This window comes from Pyxicephalus adspersus, chromosome 1 (genome assembly GCF_032062135.1).
Source record: "Pyxicephalus adspersus chromosome 1, UCB_Pads_2.0, whole genome shotgun sequence".
Classification (NCBI taxonomy): Eukaryota; Metazoa; Chordata; class Amphibia; order Anura; family Pyxicephalidae; genus Pyxicephalus; species Pyxicephalus adspersus.
Window position 1 is genome coordinate 92290950 of NC_092858.1, and position 19837 is coordinate 92310786.

The 19837-nt window shown below is 36.0% G+C and overlaps 1 protein-coding gene across 1 annotated transcript; it reads left to right on the forward strand.

Moving 5' to 3' along the window:
• Nucleotides 1-5317: 5317 nt before the first annotated feature.
• Nucleotides 5318-19495, forward strand: LOC140335863 (gap junction beta-3 protein-like). Its single transcript, XM_072418854.1, has 2 exons — nucleotides 5318-5401; nucleotides 16556-19495. The coding sequence occupies exon 2, from the start codon at nucleotides 16570-16572 to the stop codon at nucleotides 17374-17376; it is 807 nt and encodes a 268-aa protein (XP_072274955.1). The 5' UTR covers nucleotides 5318-5401; nucleotides 16556-16569; the 3' UTR covers nucleotides 17377-19495.
• The last annotated feature ends 342 nt before the right edge of the window (nucleotides 19496-19837 follow it).

The following is a 19837-nucleotide window of genomic DNA, read 5'->3' on the forward strand; positions in this document are numbered from 1 at the left end:
TTTATACATTTACTTCCAGCTGCTGTCCATCAAGGTAAACCTTTCACAACTTTAGTTTTGGTTCACAAGGCAACATGGATTCATTCACATCTACCTGCATTGGTGTATCACATAAACACACGTTAGGTCACAACTCACTGTACATGTGCTGTAAGTTTACTCCATCACCATAAACTCTAAAGGCATACTTATAATTTTTGCTAACCAATTAGGCTAATATTAGCCAATCCCCAGACCCAGATTTATTTTTTAAACATGCTTTCTAAAAATTAATGAATTTCAATCACATTAATGAATACTAAATTGCCTTGAATTGTGTATTTTATATTTAGCTTTAAACACTTTAAATGGTTCTGTTTGTCCCCTAAATCTAGATCTAGAGCCCATCCAATCTATACTAGACAGTTATAAAACATTGAGACAGTTGTTCCTGCCTACCTAGTGGGGCTTCTGATGACAGGAATCAGATCAATGGCAGTCAATGGTTGTGATTAAAGTCTAGATTTAAAATGTTAGACTTCACTAGCAGTATCTTCTTTCCTGACCACCTCCTAGGTAGTTTGGGTAGGCAGGGGACAATGTCACTATTGTTTACCACTATTGGCATGGCCTGGAAGGGCACTAGGCTGCATTGGTCAGATCTCTGTATCCAGACATACCAGGTAGGGTTTTTTTATGCGTTTACCTGGCAAACAGTAATTGTACTTACGTATGTAAGTACGTCCTTTAAACAGGTAATTATGCTCAAATTAATTGACTGTCAGCAAAGCAAATTTTCCAAAATTCTCTCAATCTTATTGGGACTCAACTGCTATTTATTAGCATTACCACTGTATTTTTATCAATCTGTAGCTTAGAAGCACGTGCAACATATCAGACTCAACCCTGACCATGCAGGTAACATAGTAAGCTGTAGAATGTTTATGCAAAGATAATTATTGGTTTAGTAGTGGTTTAGTTATGGAATAGGATATTATGAATGCATTGCATCCATGACTGTCGGAGGTGCTACCAGACTGATTGCATTTACACTACAAAACCTGATGGGTTACTTTCTGTAAAGTGTTTTTATCGTAGACAGGGGTAGCAACAGGAAATTTTAGGAAGCCAGGTGACTTGCTGCTTTAAATGACCTTAAGGCTACGTACACATGATATCTGACGAGAATCTGGTGTGTGTACAGCACCCATCTTCCATCATCTGAACGACCGTCCTGGTGGATCCACGAACGATCTTAATGGAAGCAAAGAGGGAGAGCGCGCAGCATGGTGCAGCTGTGTCATTCCCCCCCTCCCCTCTCTATAGAGCAGAATAGTGATGTGTGTACAGCATTCGTTAATGCATCGTGCAGTCTTTAGTCGCTGGAAAGGATGGTGAAAGATCATTTCCAACGACAATTATTGTATGTGTGTACCCAGCCTAACAAAAACTCAAACTCTATTAAAGTGTAACTAAACCCGTGAACAAAATGGTAATATATTGAAGCGCACCAGTTTTCTTAATTTTGACCTGGTCCTGTCTGGCTAGTTACACATCTTATGTCTTAGGGTGGCTACATTTATAACTGTGTCTATGTAGAATAAATGTAGCCACCCTATGATGCCAACACCTGTGGAAAAATGAGTGTTACTTGTAGATTTAGATCAAATTTACAAGAGTGGTTAACAAACTAAGGCCTAATTCTAGCAATGTCCTTCTGCATTAACTGCTCTCACCTGCCTGATTGCTACCACAGAACAGCCAAAGATCGTCTTTAGGAAATAAAGAAGAAAGATGGTGGTCCCCTGAGATGGAACGGGGATAGGTGAGCAATTGTGAGTTTAGTTCCACTTTAAAAGAAGTTGAACAACAGGTTATACAACTTTGTAAGAGGGGTCACAAAAAACTAAAAATGAAGGTGTTGTTTCTACCAACAGACTGTATCATATGGTATTTTTAATTTTTCCTTTAGTTATGCTTTAAGCCTCAGGGGAGAAATATAAGTCTAGCATTTACCGAGCACAGGGTGTGTGCTAGACATACCATGATCATTTCCAGGGATCTAAAGGAGACTGATCGAGGACAGCTCTCCCTGATGTCCCTAATTGTTCCTTTACTGCAGAGAGAGGTAAAAAGAGAACATACTGGGTAATTATTATATTATTCATCAGTGTCCTTATTCAGTACCATGGTGTTGTGTGAAAAACAACTGCATGTTTTTTATGCAATAAAAGTACCTAAACTTTACCACCTTAAAATTCTCTGTACAGCAGAACTTAGACTGGGAAAGGAAGAAACAGCACAGGAAGCCAGTCAGGTTATGGTCTGACAAAGCATGTACTTATGAAAGGATTGAGCAGAATTCCAGAAGTATAATCTTATCAGTGTACTGTTTCTCTTGCATTGCTAAAGGTGCGTACACACTTCCAATTTTTATCGTTCAAAACGAACGACGAACGAACGACGAACGATCGATTGGGCAAAAATCGTTCGTAAAAAAAGTAACCAACGACGCCGACGAACGAGGAAAGTCGTTGGAAACGAACGACCGGACCGGCGGATCGGATTGGACGACGATCGTTGACCATCGTTCGTGTGTACGATCGTTCGTTGATCGTCCATGGTCTGAGCATGCGTAATAAACGAACGTTCGTTCACTTTCCTGTCGTGCACATAGTTCGTCTATCGCTCAAACGATCGTATCTATTGTGTGTACAATATCTACGAACGATCGTGTCGTTATCTCTATGTGCAGGATCGGTGCTATACGATCGTTCGTAGATAACGTGCAGGATCGTTCGTCTTCCAACGATAATAATTGGAAGTGTGTACGTAGCTTTAGTTTAATACTGGGAGGCAGACACAAGACTTACAAAATTTGATATCCTGCCCTGCCAGAAAGAGCTGTGCTGTGTGGCAAAGCTGTGTATATGTCAGAACTTGGTGGGCAGAAATGCAAATCCTTTGCCAGGTAAACAGTTAACCTTTTATGTATTTAATTTGAAAATAGTATCCAACCCAATGACCCAAAATGTCCAAAAACAAAAATTTCAGGATTTCCAGCACCAAATTATTTGTTTAATGAGAAAACCATAATTACAAAGCAGCTATCAGTCAGCAATCGCCTTGTTGGGAAATAAATCATTTGGTGCTGCAAATCCTGGTCTTTCTTTTATATATAATATTTATATATGGAATTCTATTCTATTCAAAATTTGTACTAATTGAACAATGTGTTATAATTTCCCTTTACATTTACATACCAGATAAAACTTCTAACTTGCCTTTCATCTAGAAAAGGTCTCTTTAAATTGTTTCTCTCTATCTCCATCTACTTTTATTAGAATTCTGGTTGACTAGACCTTTGTACTAATTTCTGTGACGTAATATATCACTTTAATAATAGAACACCAGTATCTTGCAAAGCATTATGGGCTGGGGACAGGTGAGGAACACTCCATACCAGTCTAAGTTATGTCAGTCAATGTTCATAAAAGAAGAATCTAAAACCCAAATGTAAAAGGCTCTAAAGTATAAAAAATGGTTTCATCGTGAGAGCTTAATTTTGATCCCTTTTTTTTTTTCCCAAAAGATATTTTTTTTGTTAAATGCTTCTGTTTAGTCATTGTGTGCCTTTAATGTACTGTCTATTGTTAAATGATAAAAGGAACATAAAACAGTGTGTACATAGACAAGATACCCTAGATTTAAATACATTCAGTATGCCTTTGGGAAATACATACTAAACAAAAGTTATAGTATCATGAATGACAAAAAGCTTTGATGACTTCAGCTATCCATTCTAGTACAAGAAAAAAATCATGTTCTTTTTTTTTTGTTTTGTTTTTTTTCTTGGGTATGTATAGCAAAGTGAATTTCACCACATTCACTAATCTAGGTGAATATTCTCCTAAAGAGCCTGATTTATTAAAGCATTCCAAGACTGGGAAAGAAAGACTAATATGGATGAACCTAGGTGATCCAGCAAACCTGGAATGGATTTAGCCCAGGACTGAAAAAACTGCCAACTTACAACAAATGATTTTTAGAAATTCATTCCAGGTTTGCTGGATCATCGAGGTTTTGTATAATAGTCTATCTTGGTGTTTGTCAACTGGGGTTCCTCCAGAGGTAGCTAGGGGTTCCTTGAGCTATGGGTAATTTGTGCCGCTCAGGTCGATTTAATAGACAGCAGTGATCTTTTTGGCTGTCTGGAAAGGTGACATACTTCCCAGAGACCAAGTTAATGTATTGTGAACTGTGGATATAATTATATATATATTAGTAATTATAGTAGAGTTTCCCTGAGAACCCCATGTTAAATGGTTAAGAAACACAGGTCAAAACATTATCTTTGAAATAATCTTTAAAGTATATCTATACCCATTTTTTATTTTGAATAGAGTTAGAAAGTATGGACTTCCTGACAATTTTTACCGAAGTTGAAGGCTCTGTTTGACAAAGGGATCCCCTAATTTCCCATCTAGTAAAATGTGTCTTACCAAGACAGGAAGGGGAGGAAACTCTCGAAGATGCAGATAGAAGTAACAATGTCTTAAAGTAAAAGGAGAGGAACCTCTTTAAGCGTTTTATTGTTGTCTATTTTTTTTTTTCTCCAACTTTCAAGAAGTTAACAGGAAGTAAAAGGAATTCTCACTATCAGAGCTCTAGATAGTAGTAAAAACCTGAAAGGAGTTTGAGCCTTTTTCTATAGTGTACAAAACATTTTTGAGTACAGTTAGGTATACTTGTAGTTATAGTTTATGGTTAAAACACAATGCGGCTTATTCTAACATCACAAATGGATACAATTTATCATTAAACTCATTCAACATGAAACAAGTTCAAGAGTAACTTTACTCAAAAAGCATTCTGCAAAACATGGGAACATTGAGTTTATGCTAGAACTAAAAGATTGCTTTACTAAAAGGGATGTATAAATGCAGCCATTTATCCCCATTTAAAAATACCAGACCAATATTAAGTCACCATTGGCATATGGGTTAATCAAGACCTTTCACCTGAAAACTGAATATATTTCCATTTAATTATGTGAAGATACAACACTTCTTTGCTATTAGCAACTGTATTAGCTGCTTTATACAAATGAAGGCTGAGATTTTTTAGAAGTAAAATAAAAAGAATATTGCAGCTGTCATGCCTGAAGCACATCAGTTCAGGGTGGCTGTTAGGAGGGTGTCAGTTTCAAAATTCTTTCTCAAAGACTTTAACATACACAGGTAACTTTCTGCTTTCTTCTGAGCTCCAACCCCCTCTGCTGTAGTCTCTGCCTCTACACTTGACAAGGTAAAACCTGTTAAGGTATTCCTTAGACACACCTCAGTTCTGAGTAAGACGACACAGTGTGACTCTGCAGCCGAAATAGATCCAGGTGTGTTAGGACCTTTCCACTGACACACAGGTAGGACTCCTTCAGTTAACAATTTCCTTTATAGAACTGTGTAACGTTGAGTTTAAAACATATGTAAACATTAAGGATTTCGCCAATGATAAGTACTTGCTTGAATGTTTTTGATTTGTGTTGTATAACATGTGCAATGTGTAACTTGATCGAAGTACATAGTAAACTTTAGTGTTCCTTGCTCTGTTGCTGATCCCTTACCTAATCTCAGCATTTCTAAGCTTCAAAACGTTTTAGTCTAACCTTTCTAATGCATGGCAAATTTACAAATTATTTATTCATATATACAAACATTGTCTTAGAAAGTGGCAATTCAACTTTAGTTGTGTCACACAAGAACTTGACCCCTAAAGGTTTGCATTGATTTTCTAACACAAGTTCAGGATATATTACATGACAGTGGAAAGAACTGCAGAGAAAAAACAAAGAATAATGTGTAACCTAATCGCAATTTATAAAGTATATCATCAGAATAACTTGGAATATAAATTACATATATAACAACACATATACATACATATTTGAAGGAATGATAGACTTGTATGTATCAATAAAGGAGACATAAACCTATAAAAGTATTGAGGTTTAACTTACAAAGCAAAGAAAAGAAAGGCAGAAATATATGTGGCTATTGATGTCACAATTTTAGGCGGAACCAATGGCTTCTTATTGTTTGTTTTGTTCCTGTCATTGTCTATCACATTCTCGGTGATCATGCTTTTCCTAACAGTAATTTTTATCAAGATGTCAACAAATGTATGTGTAGTTCTGTGATCTGCTGAATATTTTTGTCACATTTTGTTGCACTTTGGGGAGTGCTCCATTTAGCTATCCATGCAAATTGTAGGATACTTTAGGTAAATATGTAAAAGTAGGAAAAATATGATGCTGTAAAATCACAAAATAGTATAATTTTTATAAATATATTGCTAAATAAATGCCAAAAATGTATTCCCCTAAAAAGTTGCACTTTTTAATAAGTGGAAAATAAGGAAAATAAGTGCAGACTGACCTGCACAATGTCATATGAGATACTAGTGGTAAAATAATGATTTAGATTTAATACCGATTATGTTTTTGTTTATTATGGTTAGTACTAGTACAACATTAAACAGGATATATGGCATGTTTTTGCTTTTGCTTTCTGCTTTTCAATCAGTAGGTGGTGCTTTAGAATCCCTTTCATGTTTTATTGGCTTTGGAATTATGTAAGACTGTACAGGAGTGTGACATCATTGGGGGATTAAAGTAAATATATTTCTGAGTGTACTTCATGTCTTATACTGTTGCTTTTATCCTAAGTTCTTATGGACAATAATTATTCACAGTAAAATTCCTGCAAACCAAACCTAAAGGTTTGCTTGAATATGATCTATTTCTTAGGACAGATAATTTAGAAATAAAGATATTTGGCACACAAGATTATCATTATGTTGAAAAGGGTACTGTATATACTCAAATATAAACAGGGATTCCCCACATCAAGATGCCATTGTAAAAAAAGTATTTTGGTTTATACTTGGGTCACACCAGTAGATGGTGCTGTATTTTCTTTTTAAAGTGTGTAACAAACTCTTGCCTGCCCTGGTTAAGAACTTTCTCAGATAATTTTATGTGGTTTTGGCCACAAACAGCATCATATACATTTTTAAATAAAGTGTTTATAAGCTTTTTTTTAATGCATTTATTTTCATTAAAAAATAGTTAATAAATGGAATATAAAGTTCATAATCAAATATCCTGACAGGAATAAATTAGCACAAATTATGAGTTCAGATAAATTGTGTGCAGGAAAACTGGTAATATTTTCTGCTGCTCCTAGTCAGGGACAAAGCCGGAAGCTAATCTAGGGACAGATGTGATTTAAAAAAAAAAGTGAAGAGTGCATGCTGCTAGCTACTTGGGGAAAAGTACTTGGGAAAAGTGCTTTGTGCATGTGCTGAATCTGGTGGTAAACACATTTCTAAAAGAATACTGTGGCCTGCAAGATGTCTGGGCCATGGCCAAAATTGTATGTGGCCATAAAAAAATGAAAAACTGCATTTGTGGCCCTGCAGAGACGAAATGATTTCTCATTCCACAAAATGATCTGTAACATGCTTACCCAGTGGAATTTAATACATATGCTGGAACTCCCGTACAAGCAAAGGAAAGAAGTTATTGACTATATGATGTATCAAAAAGGGCTTTTTGGACCCAGGGCAGTGGCAGAAGTATTAGAGACACATGCTGCTTGTTGAAGCCTATGAAGGAGGCAACTAAATTTGTTAGGCAGGAACATAGCAGTATCATTTTCTTTGCAAAAGCCATACTGGGTTTGATGCAGCATGGGTACAGGAAGAAGACTTTTATACTTTGTCTAGCAACAATGGAAGTGTTAGTGGGGAGTGAGACATTTCTGGGGAGCCTTGACCACAGCAGGAGGTAGAGGAAGGTGGGTTACATGAAGTGAATGAGAAGGAAAAACAGGAGGCAATACCAGTCGTAGTAGTGACACAAGTCTAGTAGACATCTATGGGATCATAAAGGACCACACTGGGAAGCAGAGGGAGCAGATTCAGCTTGATAATTATTGCAAATTGTATGCTGGCGTGTTTCACATAGACAATTGTATTGTTGATATCAGAGAAATGAATACTGGATGACCAACTCCAAGACCCAGGGGGCAAAACATCCCTATTATGAACAAACTTTGTGCAGCCCCCTTAGGAAAACCTTCTCCCTTAAAGTATATACCAATATTTCATCTTGTTAACAGGCTATTCTCCACTGCAACAGCCAGCTGCCAGACCCAGCTCCAGACACCACCACCAATGTTAGAATTTTTACCATGATAGCCAATAATTACAAACCAAAGCAACAGCATAAGGATTACTTAACTCTCAACCCAATACATTTCTGGGCCAAAAAATGGCTGTTTGTAGAGCATTTTGTGAGTACATTTTCCAGATGCTGTAATTTTCCTCCCTCAAATGTCATGTCAAAGAGAGTTTTCAATGAGACGGGTGGGGTTGTTGATTCAGAACAAACCAGGATGTCTGCCACCAGTGTAGCGTAATTGACTCACACATTTACCAACAATATACATCTTCAAATACCCAAAAGTGGTAATACTATTTTTGCTCCAGTGCTTTAGATTGTAGAAGAAAGCTTCAGCCTTAAAATTTAACAAAACATCACAGTCAACAGCAGCAGGTGTCTTATCAAATTAGCTGGTAGCACATGGCTTCACTGTAGAAACACCTGAGGCCTCTTGAGGTTTACCAGATTCCTGGTAGTGAGGAAAAGAACCACCACCCAGCTTTTAAGCTATAAAACAATGCCTTAGCTACCCACAGCAAGCCCAGACATTGACATGTGGGGATGAAGGTCTGCCAATTTATTTGCAAATTGCAACTTAATGTAGCTGTTATGTGTATGTCAATGCTAGGAAGATCTAGGCGAATAGATGATTTGCTTCTGCAACAGGTAGGTACTGTATTGTATTGCAACCAACTGGTGCCATTAGTTTTTTTGTTTAAATTACGTCACAGGTTTATTAAAAAAAAAAAAATTAAGTGAACTTGGAGAACAATATTTCAATGGATAATGTTACTATAATATTATCAATAGTAATATTAGTTGTTGGCCATTACTAATCTAGGTGAAACTACTTTTCTTTTAATTGCCCTTTTCTAGATGTGTGTGTAAAAAAAGTAAGGTAAGACAAAGGTTACAAGTATGTCTTCAGTAAATCAGCCCCATTATCTGAATCAAAGGAGAAATATTCCTATAATAAAATGGTAGAATTTAAATGTCAAAAACAACTTTGGCAAGATTTTAGACATTACGTATTTACATATTTACAAAAAATCCTTGATTTTTTTAAAACAAGCCATCACTAACCTGTAGTTTTAGGCATATGTAGTAATGCATCCTCACACCCCTAGCCTCTTCAGCTTTAGGAGCAGTTCTATAGAAGAATATAGGAAGCTAATTCACAAGCAAATCAAAGACCCCAAAAATGTTTAGGTTGGGATGTAAACAAACACTACCACATCAAGGTTTAAAGAGAGTGTGATGGGTTAGTTTATGTCAAAGAAAATAAAAAAAGGATCAGTGCACATTGATTTAGAGTTATTTTTTTCATGCCTTTTACCATGAACTCAGTCATGCCCAGTGGGTGCGCGTGAGTTACATTATCACAAAATGGCCAATAAATATAGAAGAACCTGGAAGAAGAGTGTGCAAAGATCTTAAAGAGGAACAAAAATTTTCCTATTTTGAAAAATCCATAATTTAGGCAAGTGTTTATTTCAGAAAGGAGCAGGTGACGCCCTTTGTACAATAACCGTTCTTGCCTGCTGCCAAGTTGTCAAATTTAGCCAAGCTTTGCATTTGCAGCTCAAAGTTGGTTGTCTGGGAATTATGGTAATCCAGGCTTCCCTTGCGTGTGCCAGTGATGAATTCCTGCACAGGCATTATCCTGGCCGGGCCAATCAAGAAAGCCAAAGATCATCTACGCAAATAGAAGAAGGAAGAAGCTGGCAGCACTGTGGTGGAACAGAAGCCCATTGGGGATTTGATCTGTGGATTTTAGTTCCTTAAAATCATTAATTTTACTTTACTGTGCACTTATTTTTTAATAACGTCAGTGCTTCTTTTGTAGGCCAAATTGCTCTATTGTGCCTGCACCTACAGAATTCAGGTTGTTTGTAAGCTGATTTAGTGTTTGTTAGGTATATGTCAAAAATACGCTCCCTGACCAGTTTAATAGGTACATCTGTTTAACTACTTCTTAAAAGAAAAATATTATCTGTCAATCCTATGTTAGCAACCCTTTGGATTTTAGCATAATCAAGATGACCAGCTGAAGTTCATTTCAGTAACTTTAACATAGTGTGGTATCAGATGGACTGGTCTAAATACCTAGAAACTGAAAATCTGCTGAGATTTTCTTGCACAACCATCTCCAGGGTTTACACGAAATGGTTTCAAAAAGAGAAAAGGTCTCTGGGCAAACATGCCTTGTTGATGCCAGGGGTCAGAGGAGAATTGACAGTCTGGATCAAGCTGATAGAAAGGCAACAGTACCAGCTAAAGTTTGCAGAACAGCATCTCTAAAAGCAAAACACCTGAACCTAGAAGCAGCTGCAGTAGCAGGAGACCATACTAGATGCCATTCCTAAAAGCTAGCAACAAGCACCTGAGGCTACAATTCACATGGGTTTATCCAAATTGGACTAGAGAATATTGGAAAAATTATGTCTGGTCTGGAGAGTCACGATTTCTGCTGTGATATTTGGCTAGTAGGGTCAGAATTTGGAATGAGCAACATGAAAACATGAATGCATCCTGCCACGTATTAATGTTTCAGACTGGTGGTGTAATGGCATGGGGGATAATTTCTTGGCATACTTTGATCTCTTTTGTACTAGTAAGGCATTGTTTAAAAAAACAGCCTATCTTAGTGTAATTGCTGACAATATACATCTCTTTATTACTGCACATATGTGCTCAACTTCTGATGGCTACTTCCAGCAAGATAACGCACACAGCTTAAATCCTTTCTAACTGAGTTATATTACACACACAGTATTTATATAGCGCCATCATATTACGCAGCGCTGTACAAAGTCCATAGTCATGTCACTAACTGTCCCTCAGAGGAGCTCACAATCTAATGTCCCTACCATAGTCATGTCATTATACAGTCTAAGGTCAATTTTTTTTTAAGGGGAAGCCAATAAACCTTACTGCATGTTTTTGGGATGTGGGAGGAAACCAGAGTACCCGGAGGAAACCCACGCAGACACGGTGAGAACCCATGCAAACTCCATGCAGATAGTGTCCTGACTTGGATTCAAACCTAGGACCCAGCGCTGCAAAGAATGGAGTGCTAACCACTGAGTCACCGTGCTGCCCCTAGTTCTTGTAAAGTTTAAAGTACAGTTATCTGTCTCCAGTCACCAGATCTTAATCTAGTAAAGCACCTTTGGGATGTGGTGGACTGGCAGAATGTGCAGCTGAAATCTTACTAATAGTAAGGAGTACCGAATAAAGTGGAGAATGAGTATAAATGTCCACAGACCTGGCCAGAGGTTCACAGATTTCACAGCTGTACGGTTTAGGTGTGGTGAGTTTTTTTAAGCTATTTATTCTGAGGACTTTTTCCCTTTGTAATACAAAGCTTACGTTTAAGGAAAGTTGCCCAACAAGTTTGATGAGTGAAACTGTACACCCGCATTTCTAGCTGCTGTTCCCTGGTTCACATTTTTGCCTCTCAATGAGCAAACATTTAACAGCTCCACTCCTTCCCAAATAAAATGTCTCTTGACTGTGCAGAGAACAGTGAGTAAGGGTATTACAATGTAAGCACCATCATTCTACATCAATTCAAGTAATTTGCTGCTTCATGAACCTTGACCACGGTAGCTGGAATGCTCTAAACATATGTTCCATTGTGCAGCAATGTGCCAATAGACAAAAATCAGACATAGATATACTGTTTGCCATAACAAAAAAAATAAATACTTTAAACAATGCAATTTGTTTTTTTAAATTCTAAAGTAAAATTAGGATTTTTTTATTACTTTTAACTTTTTAATTTGCATCAGCTTTGAACAAAAACACTGGAGCAATCCTTAGCCTTTAAAATTTACTGTAGTGCAGAACTAAAGATTAGACTTTTAGGGGTACAGCTTGACCTCTGTGTTCCCCTAAAGCCCAAAGCCAATGAAAAATCCAAAAATAACACAACATGGTAGCACCATATGATGGTTCTTACCACATCAGTTCTGCAAAGGCAGCATAATAATATCAGTATTACCCTAGCAGCTTTGCATGAGAAGCATTATGTGATGAATATTACTACACCAGCACTGCAGGATAGGGACTATATAATAAAAAATACCACAGCAGCCCTACAGCGAAAGAACCCTGTGTTGAATGGTGCCCTGGTTGGAAAGGAAAAGTAATACAATATGAAAAATAATTTTTATATCTAAAATAAATTCTACAAAGTTTGAGAAAATAAAGAGTAAACCCTAACAATATACCTATTTGCTTTTTATTGCTATGTTTAATATACACTTGAATATACACAAATACACAAAAAATGATCTAGTAATAAATTCAAAGCTGTCCTGGGACCTCCCATAGTTCATATCCTGGACTCCAGATTGATTATAGGCTGTAAAAGTGGTTGAGAAATTTTGCAAAGATAATGGAGAGGACTTCACCCATTCTACATCAATGCTCAGTGTAATCAACCAAAGACTTAACTGACGTAACTGAATGCATTTCTGAAGAATCAACAGGTACTTTTCTGTAGGAATTAAAGGGATTTAAAAAAAAAAAAAAAAGGTATGTATTGCACAAAGTACAGTGACTCGTAACACCCAATCAGATTTAATTCTGAAGTAGGAAGGTATATTATAAATAATAATCAGCTGCTATGGCTCCCCATGTTTCGTACATTGTTTCTTACTTTATGAAACAACTGTACCGTTTATAATGCTAAATATTTTATGACAATATGCGGTGTGTTTTTAGGAGTTACATAAAGCATCGCTGAATGTATTAATTTCTTTACTACAAAGTATATTTGCTCTTCTCAGATGGCCTGTTATAGCTCAGGAAAATGATATACTCACTGACTTTAAAAGCAAACAAAAGTTATCACATTAATTGATATTATAATGTCTGATCTACTTCACTTGTTTATTTAAACTGGGTGTAAGGTTCATTTTCAAGTAGGTGAATAAAGAAAAGATAAGTTCAAAATATACTTACTCTGACACACCTAGTTCAGTGATAAACTACAGTCATTTGCCTTACACAATAATATAATAGCTGTTTTTGTAAAATTGTTTATTTAGTATATTTATATATATGCCCAAATTAGGCAAATTTAAATTTAAGATAACTCTAGGTAAAACTCTAGGACATATTTCTGTCTAATCAGGTTCACACCGGTCCGGGAAATATCATGTAATTTAAATTACTCTTATTGTAACATCATGCCAAGTTTCAGAGCACCCAAAAGGCATGGCTCACTTAAAGGGAATGACTTGAATCCACGTGTTGAGAATGAGTTTGTGAACACAATGCCAGTTCTGCACGTGCAGGAATATTTATTTGTCACAAACAAGAATCTTAGATACCCAGCCAAGAACTATTAGGTCACTAGAGCACATTGGTAGGACTTTAGTCATTATAATAAACGTGCCCACTCTGACTCTACAAGCCAGTCCAACATGTATGGGGAAGGAATGAAAAGGGTTTGGAACCTTATTTTTCTATATTATGCCTCACTTCAATCAACCTAATACAGAGCACAGCACTGTGTGATGCTGGGAAAAATGTACCCAGAATTTGGGGCCTTCACAGGGCGCATTAAAGGGATGAGGTAGGAGTAGGCACTATATAATGCTTGCTCCCAAGTGTTTTAATCACTTTTCTTTATTTTTTTTTGGCCAATTTTAGTGGCCCATTAAACTACTAGTGTAAGAAGAATCTAGAACAAAAAAAATACTGCAACAAAGTAACCAAATAGGCCTCACCTTTCAATTAAATTCACGTCAGTTGCTTTCGGCAGTAGTGTCTCGTCCTTAAGACAACCTTGGGCTCCCTTTTTTCTGTGACACTGTGTACTGTAAATTCTGGCTGATGACAGCTTGTCCCATAATCCCTGTCATTCTACCCAACCCTTTGGGTGCCATTTATGAAGGTTCAATAAATGGTGCCTGAGGTCTTCTAACATAATGGCGCAAGTGTGCCCATTATCAAGGGCTAAGCTTGTGTGTCATGGTTAAAAAGAGCATTAGAAGTAATGATTTACACCTTACTGTTAGGCAAACTAATCTCATAGGAACTATGCTCTTTTTTATTGTAAACTATTTTATTGTAAAGATTCCTATTTTTGGCCATTGCTTAAGTAAGGAATATTTTTTACCATTTCAGCTTTTCCCAACATTTTTTTGAAGAAACCCCTGGTTTCAGTGTCCTTTGCTTTAAATGTTGTATACATTTTAAATTGTATTTTAGGCATTAATAAGTGTCATCAGAGATTTCTCTAATGCATGGTCCTCAGCAAACATTGATGCCTGTAATTACGGAATTTTGTGCTCTAACAAAGAGCTTGAAGTTCAAACAAGAGAGAATTTGTTATTAAGATGCTCCAAAACATAGGATAAAATATACTTTAATAATATGTTTGATAACGATTTTTCCCTATGATTATTAGGCAAGCGACTACTATGATTAAAAGCATTCCTGCAATGCAAAGAAGGAATAGTCCAGATAAGAAGGCATTACAGAATGATCTTCTAGTTCATAACTGTAAACTTCCATTCCTCTCATCTATGTTATCATATAGCACTTATCATTTATTTCTGACCTTCCTACATAAGAAAACACTTCTTTCATTCCTTTGAAAGCCCTTTAGCATTTAATTTGTTCTTCTATGCACTTTTTGATATCTGCAGTAGATTACATTTAGCTGTATGGGCTGATCAAATATCATTGCTGATTAGAAAATTGTCCTTATACTTGGAGAGGGATATTTTATACATCAATGTTTTACACAGTTATTTCACTTTTTACACATTAGGGCTAAAATGACATAGAAAGTCATAGACTTAGTAAATGTTTCAGATTTAAATTGCTGCCTGTGCCTCATTGTAAATATTTCCTCTCACTTCCTGCCCTATTTCACAAGGTGTGCCATTTGCAAATGGGTGATAAGTCTGGAAAAAGCTTCTCATTTTGGCCACAGCTATAAATATCTAAAAGAGGATTTAAAATGTACCTTTTTCATCCAAAATTATTAGATGAAACTGGACTTTAAAGAAGGGTTACATTAAATTTTCACCACTGTTTTTAACTCTCCCATAAGTAGTAGCAGGAAATTAGTGCCGTAAGCTTGGGGCAAATTATTGATGTCAAGGTGTCAAGAGCACTATGTTGTACCTATCCTGACAAATTGTACATTGAATGAAGCCTCAAACTCAAGATGTCTGTGTGTGATTTAAATCTTTTTGGAAGGATAAAAAAAAATTCCTAACATTTTCAAAACTTCAGATGGATAATGCCAATCTAATGCAATTGTTTGTTTTTTTACCACACTCTGTCAAATCTGCTTGAAAGTAGGTTAGCTATAAATTATACAGGGAAGTTAATGGCCATGGTAAATTCCTAATTATGCTGGAAAACACCATCAATAGAAACACTTGTAGTCATCGTTGAAAAAATACAAGTTGAGTCTTGTTTTTGTTTTTATTTGTATATCTATATTCTATAAAGTTTTCTATTTTATGTGTTAAAGCAGTTCTATTCTTTGCCACTGTTAGCCACTTAGACCATCACCATGCATGAATTTTTAAGCGACTCACTGGTGCAAATGAATAACAAACTTTCCACTGCTCCACTTTGTTCTCCTTAAGACTTGAATACTCTGCTGTAAGTAACCACAGTCATAGTCAGAAGTGATTAGCAGTGCCTTATGAGCAAAAAAGGGAGTATGAATAAAACAGATGATGAAGCAGATCCCGTGAGAACCAATATCTGTACATGTTTGGTTGGAATGTAAAGGTATATTTTAAACATATGTACTGTATGGGTGTGTTTGATCTAGTCAATCTAAAAATTACTATAGCAAGCTAAAATGTTGTTTTTCAGGAAAAACACAAAACAAAAAAAAAACAAAAAAAAAAAGAATTTAAACAAATCCCAGCTCACTGCTGTCCGGCCTGTAAAGATGATCTCTGATTGGTTGATTTAAGTAACTGCTCTGTGGACAATGCAAGAGTATTTGTATAGCAAAAAGATCTAATTGATCCTCCTACCATAGGCGTCTGGTTTTAGAGAGTGAAGGAAATCAGACTTACTTCTAACATTCAATAAAAAAATTTCCACATGAATAATAATGAGGCTATTTTAACTAAGCAGTCCATCATGACGATGTCATATTAGGTGCAGGCACAGAAAAACAACAATGCTATTAAACAACACCTATTAAAAATCAAAAAACAAACTATATTATTCTATTTTAAATTCTAACTATTTTGCATACATTTTAGAAAAGAAAAAATTAATAGAAATTTTGCTTTGTCCTCTAAACTGTATATTTTTAGTTCCAATACTAATACCTGCCCCCTTTTTTTGTCTCCCTAGGGATCTAACTCACAATGGATTGGAAGACATTTCAGGGTCTGTTAAGTGGAGTGAACAAGTACTCAACAGCTTTTGGACGTATTTGGCTATCGGTTGTCTTTGTATTTCGAGTTCTTGTGTATGTGGTTGCAGCAGAGAAAGTATGGGGAGATGAGCAAAAAGATTTTGATTGTAATACCCGACAACCAGGCTGCACCAATGTCTGCTATGACCACTACTTCCCCATCTCTCATATTCGGCTTTGGGCTCTCCAGCTCATATTTGTGACTTGCCCTTCTCTACTAGTAATAATGCATGTTGCTTATAGAGAAGATCGAGAAAAAAAGAACCGTTTAAAAAATGGTGAAAACTGTTCTAAGCTGTATTCGAATACTGGAAAGAAACATGGAGGTCTCTGGTGGACTTATCTTCTGAGTCTTTTCTTCAAAACTGGAATCGAAATTACCTTTCTCTACATCCTGCATACAATGTGGGACAGCTTTGACATACCTCGGCTTGTCAAGTGCACTAATGTCGACCCCTGCCCCAACATTGTGGATTGTTACATCGCCAGGCCAACTGAGAAAAAAGTTTTTACATACTTCATGGTAGCTGCCTCTGCAATATGTATTGTCCTCAGCATTTGTGAGATATTTTACCTGATCTCCAAAAGGGTTTTCCGTTGTGCTAACAAATACAAAAAGTCCAGCAATCACTCGGTTACTTACAGCAAAGCTTCTACTTGCCAGTGCCATATCCACTTAGATAATTCAGAGAAGAAGCCTCTCAATAAGACAGTTGAATCAATAAGAGCTTCTGCACCAAATCTAACATCTTTATAAATCCTTTCCAGAGGTCCATAATATATGTTTGTATCACAGACCTTATCCAGCACTACCAGTGGAAAGAAAGACTTATGTTTCAACCACTAAGCCAAACTTGGACCAATCCAAGAGTACAACCATTTTGGAGAATGCATCACAGGGAACTGCTGGGTAAAAACTAAGGAAAACGAGGATGTCTACCTAAAATTTCTCCTTCTTTTGGAGCTACTAAAATATACTTGCCATGCTTTAATGTTTACAAGACATAGCTATTCCTGTAATGGAAATCACACGAAAAGCTGACAAAATAGGATGGACTACAGTAAAAATATATAACTGCCTGCTCTTTGGATCAAGGAGTATCAGATACAAGCTTCTGCATTTCATGGGTTTTTGATGGATTTATGTTAGTTTCACTCAACAGTGGGGGAAAGATTTCAAACAAATGAACTAAACACTGCCACAATATACTCCTATCTAAACTTGACTAATCTCTTTACATGAAAGATAAGGAAGTTGAAAAATAACTGCATTTTCTCTAAAATTACAGATTTGTGCAAGCCTCTGCAGCCTGTAAAAAATGCTAATATGATGAGTTACCTTTTCCTCACAATTATGCCTTTTAGTGGTTGCCAGAAACTGCCGATCTACAACAGATATGGCTGCAGAGAGCCTGGCCATGCTAATAGAAAAATAAATAATCTGAATATTTGTTTTATTTTATAGACTGTATGAACAAGATCCAACAACTTGTGTTTATTGGAGGTGCATTTGTACTTACTCGAAGCGCAATTCAACCAAATGGACACTAATGTCTTATTACAAATTACCTTTGAATAGAATGCACACAGATTCACAAACTATAGTTGTGATTTTATCTGAAAGTCAAAAAGTCAGCACAGTACTGGAAGAGAATACAAAAAGCAAAGAATTGAAGCATAGGAACAGCTTTTTAATGTAACTATTTTTAATATAAATGTACTGATCTCTGCTTTCAGAAATACCAGCAACAAAATAACTGAGATTTTTTTTTTTTTTTTTTTTGCTGCTACTCACACTACAGAGTCATCTTTATAACAGTCATATGTCTACAGACTACAGTTATCAATCAACAGATATGTTTTTCCCTCCTGCCTTCCTGTGTTAGCTAATATTATTGTTCACAGCAGGACTAACAGTGATTGACTGTCTGCGGAAGGATACCTAAAAATCTGTTTTAGTAATACTACTGGGAAACATGTATAGCATTGCTTACATATTCTATCTTTTTGACCTCTTCTTTATGTTAATACTATCTACTCTCCTACTTTCAAGACCAGACTAGATAATTATGAAAAGCTTATATGTTTGTATAAACTGTAATGTAATATGATCATGTTGTCCAACCTTAAACACAGTATGTCTTAACACTAAGCCATCAAATGTGACAAAAACAGGTTGCATCATGCTGCAGAATGCTGTATAACAAATTCTGAAAGATTTTTTTTAGGAAGCTCAATAATTATTAAATTCTAATTAGATAAACTGACTATATATATTTTTTTTATAGCTCAAAGTTCACACAGTCACTTTAAATTGCTCCCTTTGTGCTCCATTTATCTGGCAGAATTGAAGAAAAGTGTTGCAAGAAGAGAGTTCATAGCCCTTTGGAAACTGCACTTTTACAGACTCAGCTCCTTTTGCTCCACACAATTGAACAAAGCAATGGAAAAGAAAATATATATAAAATAGTGTAATTAGGGTATAGGCAAATTAAAGGTTCACATTATGATAAATCACTCATTAGTTTCTTGTGTTTCCGAGGACTGAGATCTGCCCATTTATAAGCAATCACCCTTACATATGTATAGGGTGTTACTATAACAGCAGAAAGTTTTGCTAACATTGCTACACTTTCTGTACGTTATAAAACAGCAAGTGATCTACTTATCCTAGCTGGGTTTCTATGAAAATATAAGTGCAAGTATCCATAATATATATAAATAAATTTGCAACACAAAACAATCTTAAAAGACATGCAAATATATTTTTCTGTAATATGAAAGATCGTATATCAGATTAGACCCTTTTTCTTTCTGTATCTTCTATTTATTATTTATAAAAAATGTGTATATTTTAATAAAATTGCAATTTTTTTATGTAAGCAACAATTGTCTGTTATTTATTTATATGTTCCTTTTTATTGTTCCAGAGTTTATTTGAATGGAAATCAATAATTTATATGCAGAAGGTGAATTTAAAGCTTTCTTTTGTTATGTCTACACAGTATATCAAGCCTGTCTGGTTCCCCCAAAGGGCAACTGACCAAAGGGTGTATGTTTCTTTCATAAACAAGTAATACTTGTTTATGAAAAAAAGTCACTGAAGATGTTACTAAAATGTTCCCACACAATTGTTTCCCCTAGACTCTAGGGGAAACAATTGTGTGGGAACATTTTAGTAACATGGGGCCTAGAGGAATGCCAGAGGGAGGAGCTCC

What these genes read in the sequence shown, in the direction of transcription:
- LOC140335863 (XM_072418854.1), top strand. Translation starts at nt 16,570, where the DNA reads ATGGATTGGAAGACATTTCAGGGTCTGTTAAGTGGAGTGAACAAGTAC.